At 40.7% G+C, this 19,778-nt stretch overlaps 1 protein-coding gene across 5 annotated transcripts in view; it reads left to right on the top strand.

Annotated features, from left to right (window-relative positions):
* LOC109967493 (neurobeachin-like) overlaps positions 1-19,778 on the top strand; it is a 193,426-nt gene that overhangs the window by 77,095 nt on the left and 96,553 nt on the right. For 2 of the 5 annotated variants that reach the window (XM_020613098.1, XM_020613097.1), the window contains exons 21-33: positions 534-726; positions 896-1,888; positions 2,691-2,908; positions 3,170-3,323; positions 3,609-3,617; positions 4,066-4,246; positions 5,170-5,294; positions 5,405-5,512; positions 5,871-6,039; positions 7,683-8,115; positions 12,197-12,354; positions 13,713-13,836; positions 15,595-15,722. In XM_020613098.1, the coding sequence (XP_020468754.1) occupies positions 534-726; positions 896-1,888; positions 2,691-2,908; positions 3,170-3,323; positions 3,609-3,617; positions 4,066-4,246; positions 5,170-5,294; positions 5,405-5,512; positions 5,871-6,039; positions 7,683-8,115; positions 12,197-12,354; positions 13,713-13,836; positions 15,595-15,722 (2,993 nt within the window). Of the gene's footprint in view, positions 1-533; positions 727-895; positions 1,889-2,690; positions 2,909-3,169; positions 3,324-3,608; positions 3,618-4,065; positions 4,247-4,544; positions 4,586-5,169; positions 5,295-5,404; positions 5,513-5,870; positions 6,040-7,682; positions 8,116-12,196; positions 12,355-13,712; positions 13,837-14,662; positions 14,783-15,594; positions 15,723-19,778 lie in introns of those variants that run through there. The other 3 variants (XM_020613101.1, XM_020613099.1, XM_020613100.1) reach the window with 3 other exon arrangements.

Raw genomic sequence — 19,778 nt, 5'->3', positions numbered from 1 at the left:
CCTCTCCTTCTGATGAACACACATATATTTTAAGTCAAATTGCAATTAAATTATAGGTCTTAGGAAAGGACTGACATGACTCAACAACATAAGTAGCCTTAAATTAATAGGCAGAAAGGGTTTTGTTATGTCTGACTACTAGCGCAAAAAAAAAAATGCAGTAGTTTTTTACTGGCTGCCCCTTTTCTGTCTCGGCTGTCATTTTGCTGTGTGATATAATGCTGCCAAATATACAAATAATGTATGTGTTTATGACCAAATGAGCAAAACAATCTGTTGCAATGTGAATAAATTGAAATATATCACCACTATGCTATTTTGACTCAAAGATGTTAAGGAGAATCAGAAATGATAATTGGTTTCAATTTTAATAGAAAACTCAAAGTAGAATGTTGTTGAAAAAAGATTGGCCTTTACCACCAATTATAAATAATTCTATAATATAAATGAATGCAAATTATAAATGTTAACCTTGTTAAAGATGATCAAACGTTTCTTGACTTACTTAAACTGTTATTGTGTGCATGTTGTAGGTGTCTGCTTCAGTGCTCTGTATGGCAGGACTGGATGTTTTCCCTCAGCTACATCAACCCTAAAAACTCTGATGAGCAGAAGATAACCGAGATGGTGTACAACATCTTTCGTATTTTGCTCTACCATGCCATCAAGTATGAGTGGGGAGGATGGCGTGTGTGGGTGGACACACTTTCTATAGCCCACTCTAAGGCGAGTACTGTTCTGGACTGTATAACAAAGAGGAAGCAGTGACCTCTGCTGTTAACTGTGACATTTTAATCTATTATCTTGTAACTGTTAATCTTCTAAACTGATTTTTGCAGTGGTTTGTGTCATTCACATGTGGTTAACATCATTTATGACATTGCCCTTTTTATAGGTGACATATGAGGCACATAAAGAGTATTTGGCTAAGATGTATGAAGAATACCAGCGTCAGGAGGAGGAGAATATTAAGAAAGGAAAGAAGGGTTTGGTCAGCACCATCTCTGGTCTATCTGCTCAGGCCTCTGGTATCAAGGGCACAATTGAGATCAGAGAAATAGACGATAACTCCCAGACACCCGAGAGCGAGACGGACTACGAAAGTGCTGACTCGCGCAACCTACTGGCCGAAGGGAAGGAGCCTGAAGAGGGCCTCAGAGGAACAGAGGATACAGTAGATGGGGTCGGGGTCGAAGTTCATGACCTTCTGGTTGGCATCAAGGCTGAAAAAGTTGAGGCTATAGAAGTTAAGATGGATGACATGGACTTGTCCTCTGAAACTCTGGGAATCTCTGAGAATGGAGCACTGGTGGAGATGGATTCTTTGTTGGATAATGTTTACTGTGCAGCTGTGGAAAAGCTCAAGAGTAATGTTAGTGGTGTGTTGTTGACAAAGAGCAAAATGGATGACCAAAATGCACCCCCTCTCATTACGTTAGATGAGGACAAGGACAGCATTCCTAACATGTTTGGCAAGGTGACAGGCAGTGTGGAGGACAAGCTACTGCCTGATCTCAGTTCAGCTGAGCCTCTGAGCCTGCCCAGCTCAGAGCCTCCAGTGCACACCAGTGCCAGTGATGAGCTAGACCTTCTAGCTCACATGACAGGCACCTCTGAGTTTGGTTCCTTACCCAGTATCCTCGAGAGGGACGAGTTTGAGCTACAGACAGCTGACGAGGGTATCGGCTCTGTGGCCGCTACAGAGGCAGACTCCTCCAAAAGCTTGGAGGTCACTGAGGGCACAGCTGCAGCAGCAGCAGCTGAAGGTGACCCCTCAGCAGTTAAGATCAGCAGTGCAGCAGATGCAACAAGCAACACTTCTGACACTGAAAGATCAGATGATGGAGAGAAGGAGATGAAGAAGATCCAGACAACAGCCACCACGCAGGTTTGTTTGAAGCTCAACAGGTAGTACATTTATTAATTCCCATTTTCAGATTTGTGAAAGAAACAGTAGAGGCAAGGCAACTTCCCCCAAAAGCAATTCAAAGTGCTTAGATGTTCACTGACATCACCGCAGTCAAAATAACATGAACACTCTTGTGTATACAGCAGATGATCATGAATGCATACAGCACCAGGGTCAAATAGTAGAAAGTGAGGAGGGATGTGTCAGGATGTGTTGGCCTTTAGTGAACCAGTTCTGTAATAACAGACCCACAGGAATCATTTTCTTCCCCAACTCTGCTTATAATGGGGACAGGATGACCTGGTGCACATCAGGTAACATCCCTCTGAGATTCAGGAAATTGGGCTGCTGGAATAGTTGGCTGAGCCAATAGGAAGGCACAAATAGACAAAGCATTATTCTTCAACATTCACCTGGGATTTCTTCATTTGCCCTCCTTGTATGAGCTGTGCTCTTTCTCACAGGTCAGGCTCTTTCACCTAGACTGGGTCACTGATGGAGAGCCAGTGGGAGGCAGGGTTTATTTTTAAACCTTTCACTACTGTTGTTACCTGCCGGTAGGAAGACGTTATCTTAGGACCCGCTTTAATCTGGCAATTCATCTTTCACAGTGAATAGTATGGCAGTAGCATTATATCTCATTAAGAGTCCACTATTGATCGTGACAGTGAAATAGGAGCAGCAGCTAGTCTGTATGCTGTATCTCATAATAATAATAATAAGTGATTGTGTATGTAATGCCAAATTCATTCATTTTGCTGGTTAACTGGTGTCCCATCAGGGTCTACATGGCCGCCTAGTCCCTCAAGTGGAGAGGGACATACGTGTGGACCTGGGCTTCAGGGGTACGCCCATGACAGAGGAACAGCGGCATCAGTTCAGCCCTGGTCCACGCACCACAATGTTCCGCATCCCAGAGTTCAAATGGTCGGCCATGCACCAGCGACTGCTCACTGACCTGCTGTTTGCTCTGGAGAGTGACATTCATGTCTGGAGAAGGTGTGTGAAGTGGTTTATGTGCACTTGAGAGCGACTGATAGGGAGGTTGAGCATGGCTGTGGTAATGCCCAGATTACTCCTCTGTGTCAGAACTAACGCAACATTTTGTTGCTGTATTAGACATATATTATATTATACCTGGTCTTTTTTGTTTATTCTGTAAATGTTTTTTGTTTGTTGTACAGTATATTATAGCCCTGTGAGTTATACAGTATAATGTAAAAATACTTAATAAACCTGTTTTCCCACCTTTCTCTGCAGCCACTCCACCAAATCGGTCATGGACTTTGTTAATAGTAATGAAAACATCATTTTTGTCCACAACACCATCCACCTCATCTCGCAAATGGTAGATAACATCATTATTGCTTGTGGAGGGATTTTGCCCCTTCTCTCAGCAGCCACCTCTCCTTCTGTAAGTGCACGTCATTGTCTTCACTGAAAGGAAATGATGCCATCTAGTGGTAGTTTATTATCACTGCTTGGTGGAAATAAGAGTTTTTGTAGATTGATTGGGGTACCTTTATTTGCTCACAGTTAATGCTGAAAACATCACTTTGAAACAGTTTTATGTTTGTAATTAACTTCTTCATGTGTAATTCACATTTACTTCTACTGTTCTGCTGTAATTAGATTGAATCTGAGGTCTTCAATTGAAAATAATCATCTTCCTTTGTTTATTTTGTCTGTGCATGTCTAGAGTGCCAAGGTTAGTATTTATGCTATTTTAATTTCTCCTTCCTAATTTCATATTGTATTTACAACACATCTGTACTCATCAAATAGATCTGAAAATGTGCAGTAGGGATAATTTCATCAAAGGTGTCTGCTTTGGATTGATAAGACAATATGTGACATATCACCTTGGGTGGAGCTAGGTAGTAAACTGAACAAACTCTCCATCACTTTGAAAATTCTGCTTCCTAAGAGATGGGTTCTTGTTCATCCTTATGTGACAATAATGGCCAGTCTTTCACATAAAGTGTCTATTTCCTGAATTCAGCATCGCCCACCATCATGTTTGCTTGCGTGATAGGCTCCCCTTTGCTTATTTTGTTGCATGTTTTTTTTCTTCAAAAAGTTATGCTTTAATCACTGCAGAGAAGACATTGTGCGCTTTTGTTTTGTGACTGGTGTCTTCTTGTTGCTTGTGCAAGATGGACTTTGAGAACATCGACGCAACACAGGGCATGTCTTCAGAGACCGCCATCACTTTCCTGTCTCGTCTCATGGTTATGGTGGACGTTTTAGTGTTCTCAAGCTCCCTCAACTTCAGTGAGATTGAGGCTGAGAAGAACATGTCCTCTGGTGGCCTGATGCGCCAGTGCCTCAGGCTTGGTAAGATCATAATTGTGAATTTACTGCTGTAGATGTAAAAATCAGTCAGTGTAGTAGGGGAGAAAAATAATTATCTTTACTTGGTGTTTTTCAAGGTAAAATGCATATTTTGCCAGCTACTCTGGGAAATTGACGAGCTAGAAAATGCTATGCCAGTATTCTGTTCACACTTCAATAATTAATCTGATCCCTGAAAATCCTCTTTTTGATCAGCAAAGCTAATTATTTTGAGAGTCATTTGCGAATTGTATACAAATTGGAGAATGTAAATGGTTTTTCTGCAATTTCCAGCTTTTGGAATTCATAACAAGCAGAGAGAATCATTTGCAGTGCAATCAGGTACTCTTTGTGTCTGTCAGTGATGTTTCTCACAGAACTCCATGAGATCCTCTCTGCCCTTGTGTGTGTTTGAATGTCTGTGTACATGATAGAGATTTCAGTAATTACGTCTGAGTGCAAAGGTAGTTGCTAAATTAACAAGTGAAATTGTGAATTTTATTGGGTCAACTGTAAAATTCAGAACTTATTTGTTTTAGTAGCATTATTTGATACATAAAGCAGTCAGAAATTCTGTGTATTTGTGTCTCTTTTTCTGTTTTGAAGCATGTGGGTCAGTGTGCGCGAGGCTGTGTGCGGGATTGTTGACTCCAAGTTGAGCTTTGGGGATGGGAAATAGCCTTCAGACTTCACAGTGCCTTTGTTGCACACATACAGTTTCTCATCACTGGTTTCAGTGTGAAATCAGTCTGGCTGCTGATTTTACTCCCAGTGTCTGTTGCCGGCAGCCTGGAACAAATAGCCATCAGAGATAACTGATTAGTTTTAAAGAGGTCATGCGTGTTATCAACATTTAATTTTCATTTATTTCTGAAATGAGAGCCAGTTTTGTATGTGTGTGTGTGTGTGTCTCTGTGTGTGTGCAGTGTGTTGTATGGCTGTTAGGAACTGTCTTGAGTGCAGGCAGAGACACAGAGACAAAGGAAATAAGTCTTCCATTCCCAACAACAAGACTCAGGAAATACTTCAAAATGCCGTGACTTCCAGCAAGGTGGGATGCTGTGCTCCTATTGAAATCTTGTCTATGCAATGTATTTTACATTATTGTGACCTGACTGATGGTGCTAAACAGCATGTCATTGTGTTATCTTTCTGGGTTAGACAGCCATAGAGACTGTCCCTAGTAACCTGTCTCCCATTAAGGACCCTGACCGCCTTCTGCAGGACGTGGATATCAATCGACTGCGTGCTGTGGTGTTTCGTGATGTGGTGAGTGCTGGTCTATGTGCGGGACACACATGTTACAAGGACTTGGCTATAGACAGAGAATGAATATAGGCACGAACAGGTGTGCAGTTTTAACACCCGTCAGTCAAAACGTGAACCACCAAGGGTGCCTGTGTTGACTGAGCTGCTGTCTGTTGAATATAGGCTCACAAAATTTGAATGGATTGATTTCAAAGCAGGTTTTAGAAATATGTCAGAGAATAACGGCAATACTTTTTGTGTTTTCTTGCTCTATGCAAGAGGCATTTGCTGCAAAAGTACCATTTCACACAGCTGGTGTAGGTTGTGTGAAATGCGATCTTCTGAACAGAGATAACCATGTTGTGATTCCTCTCCACAGGATGACAGTAAGCAAGTCCAGTTCCTGGCATTAGCTGTAGTGTACTTCATATCTGTCCTCATGGTCTCCAAGTACCGTGACATTCTGGAGCCACAACGTGAGACTGCCAGGATAAGCAGCCAATCAGGCCGCAGCTTACGTCAGGAGATCAACTCACCAACCAGGAAAGGTGCTGACAGCTGTGCCCTACCTTTCTTGCATCTATTATTCCTACTCACTAGTGTCTGATATAAATGAATATTATGTGTCCTTGGCCCTTTGATACACTGCTGCCAGCTTGAGCTGAGAGATCATTCAGTAAAATAGCAGGGATAGCCTGCCTGCATTCACCTATGATTTATTCATGAGCTCTGCTAATTGCACTGTGGAAGCAAACAGAGTTGGGGCTTGAAATTGTACTTATGAACTTGCATAAGCATCACTGTACTCTCTGAAATGAAAGGTAGTATATTCCTCAAGTCATAAATCATACATTAAGTCCAATCAAAGGAAGTAATTGAGTGCCTACCAAGGTTTAACACAACGTCTGCTGCCAACCTGCTATTAACGAGTGAGCATGCTTTATCAACTTCCATTTAGAAAAAAGTTGAAGTAAATAAGAGAAATAAGAGGAAAATAAGAGAGGCCAAGGGAAATATGAAAGTGTAATTTGAAGAGGTAGGAATGCAGAAAATGAAGAAAGAGCAGCAGCATGCCGGCCAACTATTGTGGGTTTTTGGGGCAGTGGTTCCAGTCTTGCTATTTTCAGCCCCATCTGTCAGTACCCATTAGGCAAGCAATCCACCAGAGGAGAATGGGATCATAGAGGTTGCTGGGAGGAGAGAGGCACACTGCTGCCTTCATAAATTTCACCAGAAAATGGGGGAATTTTCTAGACGGCGTGTGGCAGACAATTGTCTGATGGACCAGGAAGCCAGGCGACTTGCTGGCGAAATCAGGCCCTGCTGACCTTATTAGGGGGCATGTAGTGAATTTTAATGTGGCTGGCCTTGTATCTAACAACAGCAGAGTCAGGATGAACCAAATTAGAACTACAAAGGCATTGGTGTAAGTTGACAAACATTTTATTAGTTCAAGATTCCTACGTAGACAATGCATTTTTAATGTATGAAGAGGCAGAATGATGCACATTTTAACAAAGTTCTTGGTTCACACTGTGTACAATATATAGAAAAGTACAGTTCACATTGTATACTGTCCCATAATAATACAGTATCTCAATCCTCTGACAATAGACATGCCTCTCAAGCCTTTAGGCAGGAAGAAACTGAAGAAAGGGATTCATGTTTTATTAGCACAGAAGGAGAATAACAGATAATCTCACCAGAGGAATCACATCTTCTGGAGGGAGAAGAAGCTGTGCTGGCACTTGCTAAATGTGCTCTTTGGCTAGAAATGTAAAACAGTTATATTCATTGGTATTAGTATATAAAAAAATTCTTTCTAAATTATTCCTTTTGACAAATAATATGTTAATTTGGTAGGCATGTAGAAAGAGTAATTATAACTATGTGATATATTGTGTACAGAAAAACTTTTATGATACTAGTTTAAGCACTAAGCGTTATCCAGTACATAAAAGCACCAAACAGATGGTTCTGACTTCTCAAACATGAGAATTGGTTTCCTTTGCTGTAAGATGTCTAAATGATTAATCAATCACAAATAATTATAAAATTATAATGGGTATAAAGAATATAATCTGTTGACTCAGTGATTATCATATAATACTTTTAGTGTTGTACATATATTTTTAGGTGGCTAGCTGTAGTCTCTGCCTGTAACTTCATGTTTTCTGTACATGTTTTACAGAAACTACGCTGGCCTTTAACAGCAGTAGGGACCATCTTGTGCCATCAGAAGACCTCCACATGGACAGCTGTCTTCCCCACACAGACTCTGGGATTGGAGACGAGCAGATAGCCAGCATCCTTAATGGGTCTGACCTGGACCAAAGCGCTGGAGGACCGGACGCCATGAGTGAGCTCATATCTGTGCTCTCCTCAGAGGTGAAGAAGTCTCAAGAGAGTCTGTCTGAGTCACCCAGCGTGGATGTGCTGAAACCACCCTCCTCCATCATCAGCATTAGCCAGCCCAACAAGGGCATCAATGTCAAGCAGATTCTGAAGAGTCTGGTGGCAGCTCCAGTGGAGGGCATAGAGACTGGGCTGGAGCCTGTATCCTACCCAGACCCTGCTGCCAAGGCCCAGGCCATGCTACCCCTGCAGTTCCACTCATTTGACAGGTTGGTAGTCTGCTGTGCAGAGAATCACAGTCAGAATCACAGTCACAAATACAGTACATGTTGCAATTGCTTCAAATCACTTAGACTTTACATCACATTTAAACATTTTGCAACCTTTGCTGATGCTTTTTGGATGTATTTTTCCAACAATTTCATCCATTAGTTTCTATTTATTCTTTACAGTATAGAATTTAACCCTCGTGTGTTGAGAAATTGCTGAGAAAATATATTTAGATGACTGGGCGGCGACTTGGTTTAAGGTTAAGGTTAAGTTTAGGTTAGGTTAAATGTCCAGGAAATGGTTGTAATTCAATGTAAAGTCCCCATGTGTGTGAACATGCACTCTTGTACTCGTGTTCATGTATGCTAGTGCTCAAGCAACCACAGAAGGCTGATGGTAATACTCCAGGTTTGTTTTAGTTATCCAGAATACAGGCTAATGCTTCTTAAGTAGGATCTGACACATTATTTGTTTCAGACCACATGTATTGTTCTCATGCCTGATGGCAAGGGATTCCTGTGTTTGAAAAGGTCTCTGAATCACTGTGGCGCTGCTGTTGTTTATTTACACTCATGGATTAGATAAAGCCCCACAGTAATCTGTCTGGATTTTGGAGTTTAGAAACCTGCTCCTGTGGGGATTTCAGGCTTCAGCTTTCCCCTGATCCTTGCCTCCTATGGTTGAAAAGTTTTGAAAATCATAATTTTTCTGAAAATAATTTGTGTAGGTTTAGCACAGACAGAAACTCTCCCTAGCCTCTGGACACCACGGATTTGATCAAGTTTTCATATGTCTTTGTGGACTCTGCCAAGCTTCAGAAAGAAGGCAGAGGACAGACTGAGTCAGGGAGAACAATGGGGCCTCTCTTCTTTCTAATGCATTCATGCTGCTGCTGAGGTGAGCCTGATGAATAGGGGAGAAGATGGAGGAGTATATGGAGAGAGGACAGCTGAGAGGGTGGGGGTCTCCAGGGTGTTGATGACAGATTAAACAGAAGCAACCTCGCACCACACCACGGCCAGCCCTGTCGCCCTCACCACTCACACCCTGTAATAGGAACTGGCAGCCTGAAATGAGTCGCCACGGCAAAGTGTATTATTTTTGAAATGCTTTCACACAAACCCTCCTGACCACATATACAACTTTGCCTCATGCTTTTCATGTCACTCCCTTCCAGCTTCTATTTGCCGTGTCTAATTGTTTGCCACCTGCCACTGAAATGAGCTGCCAGCCATGGACGGGCCTTTCATTTGTCTGTCAGGGATTAGATAGATTGGGAGTGACAACATCAAAAAAAAAAAAGTGGAGTGCACAGGGGCAGTCACTGCAGAGGTTCTTCTGCTAGAGACTTTCATACCGAAGTGGTTTAAATTGCTCAACATCCAGACTTCTGTTAGAGCAGATGGGAATACAGTACAGAAATTCTTTAGTAATCATTCCTCCCTTTGCCCTCTCTTTCTCAGAAAGTATTCAAATTAGCTATGTGAGATACAGTATTGCTGTCCTTACATATTTGATATTTCCCATGGAGAGCAACAGTAATTTGTTTAATTGAATTTGCAAGTGGAATATAAGCACGTTTCTTCTGTATCTTTCCTTGTATTCCTGAAAAAAAAGAAGATTAGATTTCGTCTGGGGGATTTTAAAGGAAGCTTTTCTTTTTTATACTTTACACTGCAGTCATCTCCCACAGCCACAGACCTCATTAATATTCATCCCAAGATTAATCCTTGCTTTATTCTCTGCAACTCAATTAAGACAATCCTATTAATAAAATATGTGCAAGACAAATTATACATTATTTATGAGCACTCAGCTAATGAATTATTCATTGAGAGGTTCATGTTTTTTCTACATCCTGTAGATCTAATGTAACGGGCAGGTTTCCGCTGGAAGATGTGAGCAAGGGAAAAATTTTGAAGTCAAGATGAAATTTGAACCCAGATTCTGCAATCAAAAAGTGCAATTGATATTCTGATACCTGTCAATGAGATTTCACGGAGGAGAGCACAAAGATCTAGTAAATAAATGATACGCGTCATCACTCTTTTTCATAGCACAGTTATATCGCTGTAGATAATGTATGAGGAAGCTTTAAAGTGTTTCTCTGATTCTCTTGATTGACTGGATTTTCATCTGCTAAGTTTTTAAAACCTATTATTGTGCTACTATTTTAGGTATTGTATTCCTGTTAGGTGTCATATAAAATATCTATGTATTTTATCCACAGAGAAAAACTGCACAGCTATTTTGTCCATTAAAACATCATTAATTTGATCATTTTGAGAAGCCTGTTTGCACTGTACAAAAGTGCTTAAGATAAATTAATAAATAAAGCCTGAAAAACATCAAGGTCAAGTTAGGTTTGTTTCCCATGGAGTCCAGCATGGAGATGGACTGTGGATATACAAAAGCAGTGTAAAAGACTAAAAGTCTGTGTTGTTTTGTTGAGGGAGGGTTTCTGGGATTTGGGTCAGATGACAGCAGACTTAGCTCGTGACAGAACAAAGGCCTGGCCTGTGTCACCCAGAGTAACTGCAGGAGATTGGACAAGGCATTATCTTTTGCCCTCACAAACCCAAAGGCCAACTGCCGGCCTGATAAGGACAAGCTTTCCTTCTCTTTCCTGTCAGGGAGCTCCTGCAGGGCCAAGTTCACTGAATCAACTTTAATCCTTGGCCAATCAGACTTCATGTGAACAGAGGTCTGGTAGGTTGTTTCTGTGCTTTCCCGCACTTTTCCATGAGATCTGTTTCTTTCATCTCAAGCCTGCACAAGCTTTTCTTCACATTTCATTTAGGAGCCTGTCTTCTATAAATAAAAAGGGAAACCACTGTTATTTTTAGGTCCCTTCTTGATATATGCTTTATTCTGATTTTACAGTTATTTGGTTCCATATTTTGTGTCTGTTTTGCAAAAGTGTCAGCCCAAGTGTCTAGGAAAATAATATATACTGAAGATTTTTATAAGACAATGTGCAACTTTCTGTCACAAACAGATTCTGCTCTGTGTGTGTGTGTGTGCAAATCAAATGTCTAATAGCAACGGCTTGAATCTCATGGTCAATGAGCTGCAATTCTCCCACAGACGATTCAAATGTCTGGCAGTAACAACTGCCAGGTTGCTCATGGAGAGCCTCTCATTAGGTTCAGGGATGGTTTCAGCTCTTCCAAGCATAGCAGAGGGCTACTGGTGGCAAGAACAGATGTGAGGGAAAGTGTAGTCATTTTCTGACTGGCCTTTTGCCCTCAGGTTTATTTACTTTACCATTGTGTGTGTGTGTGTGTGTGTGTGTGTGTGTGTGTGTGTGTGTGTGTGTGTCTTATTGCATGTGTTATGTTGAAAGATGGAGTTACAGGTCAGGATGTTTACCTTTCTTAACGTCTTGACTAATGTCTGGGCAAACCCATGCTGGCTGGTTCTTGGAATATAAGAGATAGAGACAATCATTAACAGTCTTTTTTTCTTCTAAAACGTGAATGAATTGTTGAATGTTGCCCTTTATGGTCTGAAGATAACAGCTAAATTGAATGTCAAACAAAATCCTTGAATCTCTGTCCTAGAAACGGGGCCGAAATGCCTGTTCCATTTATATATGACAGGTTAATTTGATCTCACACCCCAGTCCAAAGCTAGCTTGCAAATTCCAGCTCTTAATTATTGGGCTTTGGGTCCAACTAGAACTTTTTGACAAAGCTGAAATGTATATTTCATCCCCAGTTATAATTCAGTGATTTTTATATTAATATATCTATACTATACATCAGAATATATGAATAATTTTATGACGTTATCAGACTTTGAATTTGCACTTACCGCCTGGGGTTGCTATATCGCCCTGGTGCTGTTAGGGGTGTGGTGTCTTGCTCAAGGGTAAGGCAGGGAAGATACCTGCTAAACAGGGCAAACCCCCACAACCACCAGCTTCTTCCACTCACTGTATTCAGCTGTCCTTTTTGCATCCATTTGGCATTTGTTGCTTGCTCTGTAGCAGTATACACTATTTTCTATTTTTAATATTTTAACTGTTCATATTTACCTGCATGTATGAATGAAACATATTGTGTGTGTTTCCTGTAGGAGTGTGGTGGTGCCTGTGAAGAAAGCCTCTCCCGGCAGCCTTACAGTTAACACGGTGGGAAGTAGCAGCAGTACGTCTGCTGGGCTAACAGCCGGCAGCACCCCCAACATCTTTGCTACTGCATCTATCACCTCCAAAAGCATGATCAACACCACGGGTAAGGCATACACAAGGTTACTGAATATATCTTATACTTTCTTCTTTATAGTTGTTTGAAAATTTACTATTCATCTTAATGACAGTTTTTTTTTTTCTTTCACTGGAGCCTATTAAGAATAGAATTAAAGGGTTTTCCCTCTGCTGGATCATATGAACCTGTATCCTTGTGCAGGGCCTCTATCTTACCACTAGATGGCCCTCTTTACCTTCCTATCTGTGTCAACAGCAGCACTATACACAAGCAATTGAAAACTGTTGTCCTTCAGCCACTAGAATCCCTCCTGATACAACCAAATTAAGCAGCTCAATTTTTATCTACTTGTAATATACAGGTATGTATATTTTAGTAGAAAAAAGGAATTTCTACACATGGTTTTCCTGTGTGAGTTCCTGTCTGATTGACAGCGTGCCACTCCTCCTCCCGCCGCTGTCACATTCCTTCTCCTGGGGCTGTGCTGCATTGAACTGGTTCCACCTCAGGGCTCCTAGTCTCAGCCTCTGAAAGGACCCACTTAACACCAAGCACCATTAGGAGCTCCAACACCTTTTTAATGTGCTCCAGTAAAAGAAAAAATCTTCCTCTCCTCTGCGAGAGCCCCTGCAGGAATGTGAGAAATATATCCAAGTCAAAGTGTGCTCTCAGCTAAAGCCACAGGCTCTCATCCAGACCCAGTGATCTCACTTGTTCTGGTTTTAACCTCTCACAAGGACAGTTACAATGATTTTATACTGGGGCATGTGCTGCCAAGAAGACGTAACTTAATGCTCACCTCTGAATTACCATTGTCACGATAACCTAATTTTGGCTTTGATACCAAAACTAAGTATAATATGTAAAGATTTGATGCGGGTGTTGTTTTGATATGTCTTATAAAGCAAAATAGTTCCATATGCTGCTCCTGGCACCAGTTTGAACAACCATCTTAGGTCTACTTGGGTTTAGGTAAAGACTTGGTTTGACACTGTTACTATGTTTTCATTTGTTTGACTTGGTTGAAATTTTTGCTGACTGCTGCAGTCTACTGTCAGGAGCCAGATCGTGGCTAGTTTTAAAACTTGTCATTCTTTCTTCTTTTTTCAATTAGTTCAGTCTGTGTGCCATCACGTGAATTTTCAGCCTCAGGCAATGGCACTAATATAGTTTCAGTCAACATAGTTCATGTTTTTAAGATTCAATATTAAATTTAATCTCTGACAACATAACTGTAGTATCATTAACATACTTACTAAAAAACTATTAAGTAGGTTTGGGTTACTTAATAATTAATCATCACTTCTTTAGAAGATTCAAAATGAAATACATATAACAAATGTAATTACTTCTGCCCTGGACTAATGTTTTGGTTTTTCCTGCAGGAGCCACAGATGCAGCCCCCTCTACCTCCTCTTCCTCCAGTTTTGTCAGTGGAGCCACAAGTAAAAATCTGCCCGCCGTGCAGACGGTGGCCCCCATGCCTGAAGACACAGTAGAAAACATGAGGTACAGCAGGGCCCTCTCGATTTACCCTTGCTCTTATTTCCTGTGTCAGTAATGACGCTTTATTCCGTTTGTGTCACAAAATCTACTCATGTATAAAGTTGTGTATCTTTATTTTTGCCCCAGTTTCTTCTCTCATTTCATTTTTTTTTCAAAACTTAGCTTTTCTGTGAATTCATTGATGTCTTTTACGTGATCCGATGGCTAACAACAATTTGAGCTCTACTGCGGTGCTCACCTTTAATGAACAATAATTTGGTACTTTTACACATTTTCTTTTCTCATTACTCTTCATAGTCAAAACTAAATACTAAATAAAACTGAGGTAGCGTTATGTGAACACTACAGCAAAGTTTGCACTAATTCTTTATGTAAATTTCTGTGTGTACATCCTGTTGTGACCTTGGCTCATCTTCCTCACTTGCTCTAATAGTGTGTGACAGATGCTCTCCCACTGACTGCTGAGAGCCCAGGTCTTTCTTCAGGCTGTCTCTCTCTCTCTCTCTCTCTCTCTGCCTCAGTGTGTTTTGCTAGAGGAATAGACATTCAGTTGCCATGGCAGCAGTAACTGACATCACTTAGCGTAACTGTGAAGTCAATGATAGTACTATCTCACTGCAGAGCCTGCTCACTCCTAAGTTACATTTTAGATGAAGAACATACATCGAAGCTGATTTGCCTGCTCCATTCTACTGAAAACAACAAAAATATGATTATAATTAGGTCTTTTATATTTATAGTTATAGCTTTTGTTCATGAACCCAACCCTTAAATCACAAGGCAGCAAGAAGGAAATACCGCCTGTGGTTTCTTTTTTTCTCTGTTTCAGTGGCGTTTGCGAGGTGGACCAGTGTCCACTACACCAGAGACTGACATCTCCCGAGTTCAAACCCTTTAGTTCCTTGACAGGATTACAGGCACCCTCCAGAAGGGCAGGCCAGTGTCTTAGGCAAGGACATTTATGTTAGCCACCTACACTGCACTCTACTTTTTTATGCTAGTCTGTCATTCCTTTGCTGTGTTTTCCCAGGGCGCGGGAAGGCACTTTACACTACACAATCATAAAAAACTTAAAGCAAACCTTTCTCTCTGGTTTTCTCTATCCTGCTGTTTTCTGCATATCTTAGCTGGGAAAACAAGCTTTAACCTTCCTCATGTTGCCTAGTACCTGTGTGTATACACATCGGAGCACAGAGATATGTTACAGCTTGAGTCGTATCTCTGCTTGTATACAGTCTGACTTGTATGGCTGCATGACTCCAGTCACTGTTTCTCTGAGGTGTGAGATAGTGTCAGCCAGCAGCATGTAGTGAGTGTGCAGAAGATAAGGAACTTCCCTCTGCAGCACTGAACAACTGTGATCTCATGTGCAAGTCTGGTAACATGTCACAAAGAATGCAAACAACTAGTGAGAAGTCCTCTTTCAGTAAAAATAAATAAATAAATAAATAAAAAATTTTTTTTTTTTTTTTTTTTTTTTTTTTTATAAATCCCCAGTGATAGCAAACATAGCCTTATGGGATATCTGTTTTGGTTTTCATCCTCTGAAATGTATTGTTTACCCTCTGCACCCACCAGGACACTGACAGTCTGGCTACACACTAACTGCTGTTAGCTGTGTGCTCTGGATTGACTGTGAGACTCTCACTCCTTTACTCCTCTTTTCCTGTCCTGCTCTTGATGAAACATCATGTCCCTTAAATTTTTGCGTGTGTCTAATTTCCTTTTGTGACTTCTGTCTTGATGTGTTCTCTTTGACAGTATTACTACAAAGCTGGAGCGGGCTTTGGAGAAGGTGGCACCTCTGCTGAGAGAGATCTTTGTGGACTTTGCACCATTTCTGTCACGCACCCTGCTGGGTAGCCATGGCCAAGAGTTGCTCATAGAAGGTACAGATGTTGTATAGTGAATCTCATTGTAAAAATTATGTACGGAGTCCATTCTCCATCACCCTACCATTGTATATGCTCCACAGACCGCATCACCGATGGATGCATACACAGTAGTAGGCGTTGACTGGAGAATCACTACTTTACACACATACTGGGGGCCTGTCACGTTCTGATTAAATCTGCTTTCCTCTCATTCATCTTGTGGCATCTGTGAGTTTTGTCTTCATCAGTCACTCCGCATATTGGCAATTATTTCTAGATGCAGCATTTTTAAACATTCACAGACACAACAAATGTCAGTTTGGGCTGAAGATAAATAATTGGTGGCCTTTGCCGCCTTGTCCTAGTAATATTTTTAGAATATCTTTTGTGTTTTAGTGTCAGTTTTCGCAAAGCTATGATCACATTTCTAATTCCCCTTGTTGCCTCGTGTATGTGCGCTTTTGGGGTTAAATCTTATTTTTGAAAATTTTGTTGTGAACTTATGGAAGTTCCTTTCATCAGACTATTGTACTGTAGGAAACTCTGAAAGCATTAGTTCTGTGTATATTGGCAGAATAGTGACATTTTTTGTGTGCGCCATAAAGAAACCACCAGATTTTGTGGACAGTTCAATCCAAATCCACTCAAGTGGAAAGTACAGTGAAGTGTAGATGCTTACAGAAGCATTATTAAATTATCCATTGTCTCAGAGATAACACATCAAAGTTTGTGGGTGTTAAAGTAATACAGAGTGTGCTGCTGTGAGTAAAACCTGGAATCATGAATGTTTCAACATAGACTGTACTCACAATAACACAGTCTTCAGAATTAATATCATCACTGTAATACCCTTCATAATTTTATTTTAAACTGCTTTAGTAGTCATGTTCCATGAACAGTACTTAAAGGTTTGTGCTGACTGGTTTAGTAGTGCACAGTGTTTTTGCAAGAGTGTTTGCAAAAGAGAGTATAGGGATACAGCTTCTGTCAAACTGAGGTGTGAAGTGATGACTTATGGCCCATGATGTCATCGGCTCCTCCTACTTTTCACACGTTGCTTCTGTCTAGAACAAAGACTTGTCCATTTTTATTGTTTTATGATCACAGTTGGGTATTACTTTCACTTTGACAGAAGGTTTTGACTGCTGATTTATGGTTAGGGTCAGCGGTATACCGGCTTCAGCGTATACCATGGTGAAAACTGACCATGCACATTTCCTTATTACTGGTACTGAAGAAAAAAAAAAGCGCAATGCATGCACACCTTTCTTCCTCGACTGCTTGTCAGACTTTGCAACAGGCAACACACGCAGACAAATGGCAGACAGAAGGAAGCTGATAGCCTATCAACAAGCTCCATCACCCGAAAAGGAAATTAAAAACTGCAGGATTACTTTGGATAGACTATAAATGAGCACCTTCAAGAACATTTATAACTTTAATCCCAAGCGTCTAACTGTCCGTCATAAAACGGAATAGTTTTTCACATTGTCTGTTTGTTCTCTAATCTCTGACTTACACTGATTGTGATCTGAACCCAGAAACACGCACGCACACAAACTGAGTGAGTGAAGTAACAGAGGTGATTGTTGTGGCTGCACTGTCGCACAGTGCAACTGTTGTGATAACTGTTTAGGGCACTGTGATGGCATTTCTCACTATTGCCAGAAGCTTTACAAACCTTCAGTTGATTAATGGAGAAAATAATCATCATTTTAATCCCTAATGAAATTAATCAATAGCTGTACTTGGATACAAAATAGTTCAGCAGAGCTCCACCTCAACCAGCTACAACAGTTGAAAGCTGCTTTTACATCAGTGCTTAAGTGAAAGTAACACCTAAGTGCGAAATCCTTTCAAGTCTGTAATTACACACCATAAAACATTAAAAATTGACAAGTCTTTGATCTAGATGGAAGCGAAGTGTGAAAAGTAGGTGGGGCCGATGATGCAATGCATCATAAATCATCACACCTCAGTTTCACAGAAGCTGTATCTTTCTACTCTCTAGTGTGTGATCACTCTGTTGCACACCACTCCAAACACTAGTCTTATTTCCTGGTAAGTGTGGAGGCTCCCTGTGCCTTCCTCAGGCTTCAGGTTGGCAACACCTCAGAGTGCTTCTTGTGCCTAACCTCAGGGTCTCTGCCTGCATGTGAATGCACTGCCACTCTGTTTCTTAGGCTTGTTTTGGTTTGGCATTTGTCTGTGCATACAGTGCAGAATAAATGTGTGTGGCCTTCAGTCTCTTGATTTGCTGTTTGCACAAAGTTAAATGATATATCTGCCTTTTCTCACTGCCACTGCCAGTCTCTCTTTTTTTTTTTTTTTACTGTAAACTGAACCAATATTAGTTTCAGAGGTCTACGCAAAGAATGACAGCAGAGTGAAAGAATGTGCTCCTGTGACTTTATTAAAGTCTTTCCTGAAAGAAGTTGCCTGACAACATGTGTCCACTTTCCTGAGCATAGTTTATTTGTATACTGTTTATACTGCCAGTTACCTTAAGATGACTGCGTTTTTCCATTGTCAGTGTTTTAACTATGAAATATTTCAAATACGGTAGTTTATTTTATATTATATTGGCTTTGCTTGTTTATGTTATTATGCTGTTGGATCTCAAATTTGGGTATAGATTGAAAGAGTGGCCATTTTATTAGGTACACCTGTACAATTGCATGTGAAGCTGCTTTTACATCAGTGCTTAAGTGAAAGTAACACCTAAGTGCGAAATCCTTTCAAGTCTGTAATTACACACCATAAAACATTAAAAATTGACAAGTCTTTGATCTAGATGGAAGCGAAGTGTGAAAAGTAGGTGGGGCCGATGATGCAATGCATCATAAATCATCACTTCACACCTCAGCGATGATGCAATGCATCATAAATCATCACACCTCAGTTTCACAGAAGCTGTATCTTTCTACTCTCTAGTGTGTGATCACTCTGTTGCACACCACTCCAAACACTAGTCTTATTTCCTGGTAAGTGTGGAGGCTCCCTGTGCCTTCCTCAGGCTTCAGGTTGGCAACACCTCAGAGTGCTTCTTGTGCCTAACCTCAGGGTCTCTGCCTGCATGTGAATGCACTGCCACTCTGTTTCTTAGGCTTGTTTTGGTTTGGCATTTGTCTGTGCATACAGTGCAGAATAAATGTGTGTGGCCTTCAGTCTCTTGATTTGCTGTTTGCACAAAGTTAAATGATATATCTGCCTTTTCTCACTGCCACTGCCAGTCTCTCTTTTTTTTTTTTTTTCTGTAAACTGAACCAATATTAGTTTCAGAGGTCTACGCAAAGAATGACAGCAGAGTGAAAGAATGTGCTCCTGTGACTTTATTAAAGTCTTTCCTGAAAGAAGTTGCCTGACAACATGTGTCCCCTTTCCTGAGCATAGTTTATTTGTATACTGTTTATACTGCCAGTTACCTTAAGATGACTGCGTTTTTCCATTGTCAGTGTTTTAACTATGAAATATTTCAAATACGGTAGTTTATTTTATATTATATTGGCTTTGCTTGTTTATGTTATTATGCTGTTGGATCTCAAATTTGGGTATAGATTGAAAGAGTGGCCATTTTATTAGGTACACCTGTACAATTGCATGTGCTTCAGTGCAATACTTCTGCCTTAACATCTGTGTTTCTAAGCTCAAAATGTTTTTTTTTTTGTTTTTTTTTTTGGTGAAATTTTCTTAAATGTATAAATTCAATTTGGTTGGTTTATTATTGAGGTCATAATTAATGGACTGCAGTATATTCAGAGGTGTAGCTGGAGAGGACAAAAATTTAGAGATATCTCTGAATATAATCTAGTCCAGTAAAACCCTGTGGCTCAGGAGGTAGAGCGGGTCGTTTCCTAACCAAAGGATTAGCGGTTCGATTCCCGGCTTGTCCAGTCAACATGTCGAGGTGTCCTTGAGCAAGACACTGAACCCGCAGTTGCTCCTGGTGATGTCACCGGTGTGTGAGTGCTTGGGAGTGCGAATGGGTGAATGGCCGAATAATGTGAAAGCGCTTTGAGTGTGCTGTAAAAGCATAGAAAGGCGCTATACAAGTATAAGACCATTTACCAT

This window comes from Monopterus albus, unplaced genomic scaffold, assembly GCF_001952655.1.
Source record: "Monopterus albus unplaced genomic scaffold, M_albus_1.0 scaffold130.1, whole genome shotgun sequence".
Classification (NCBI taxonomy): domain Eukaryota; kingdom Metazoa; phylum Chordata; class Actinopteri; order Synbranchiformes; family Synbranchidae; genus Monopterus; species Monopterus albus.
This window is presented reverse-complemented; position numbering and strand designations above follow the sequence as displayed.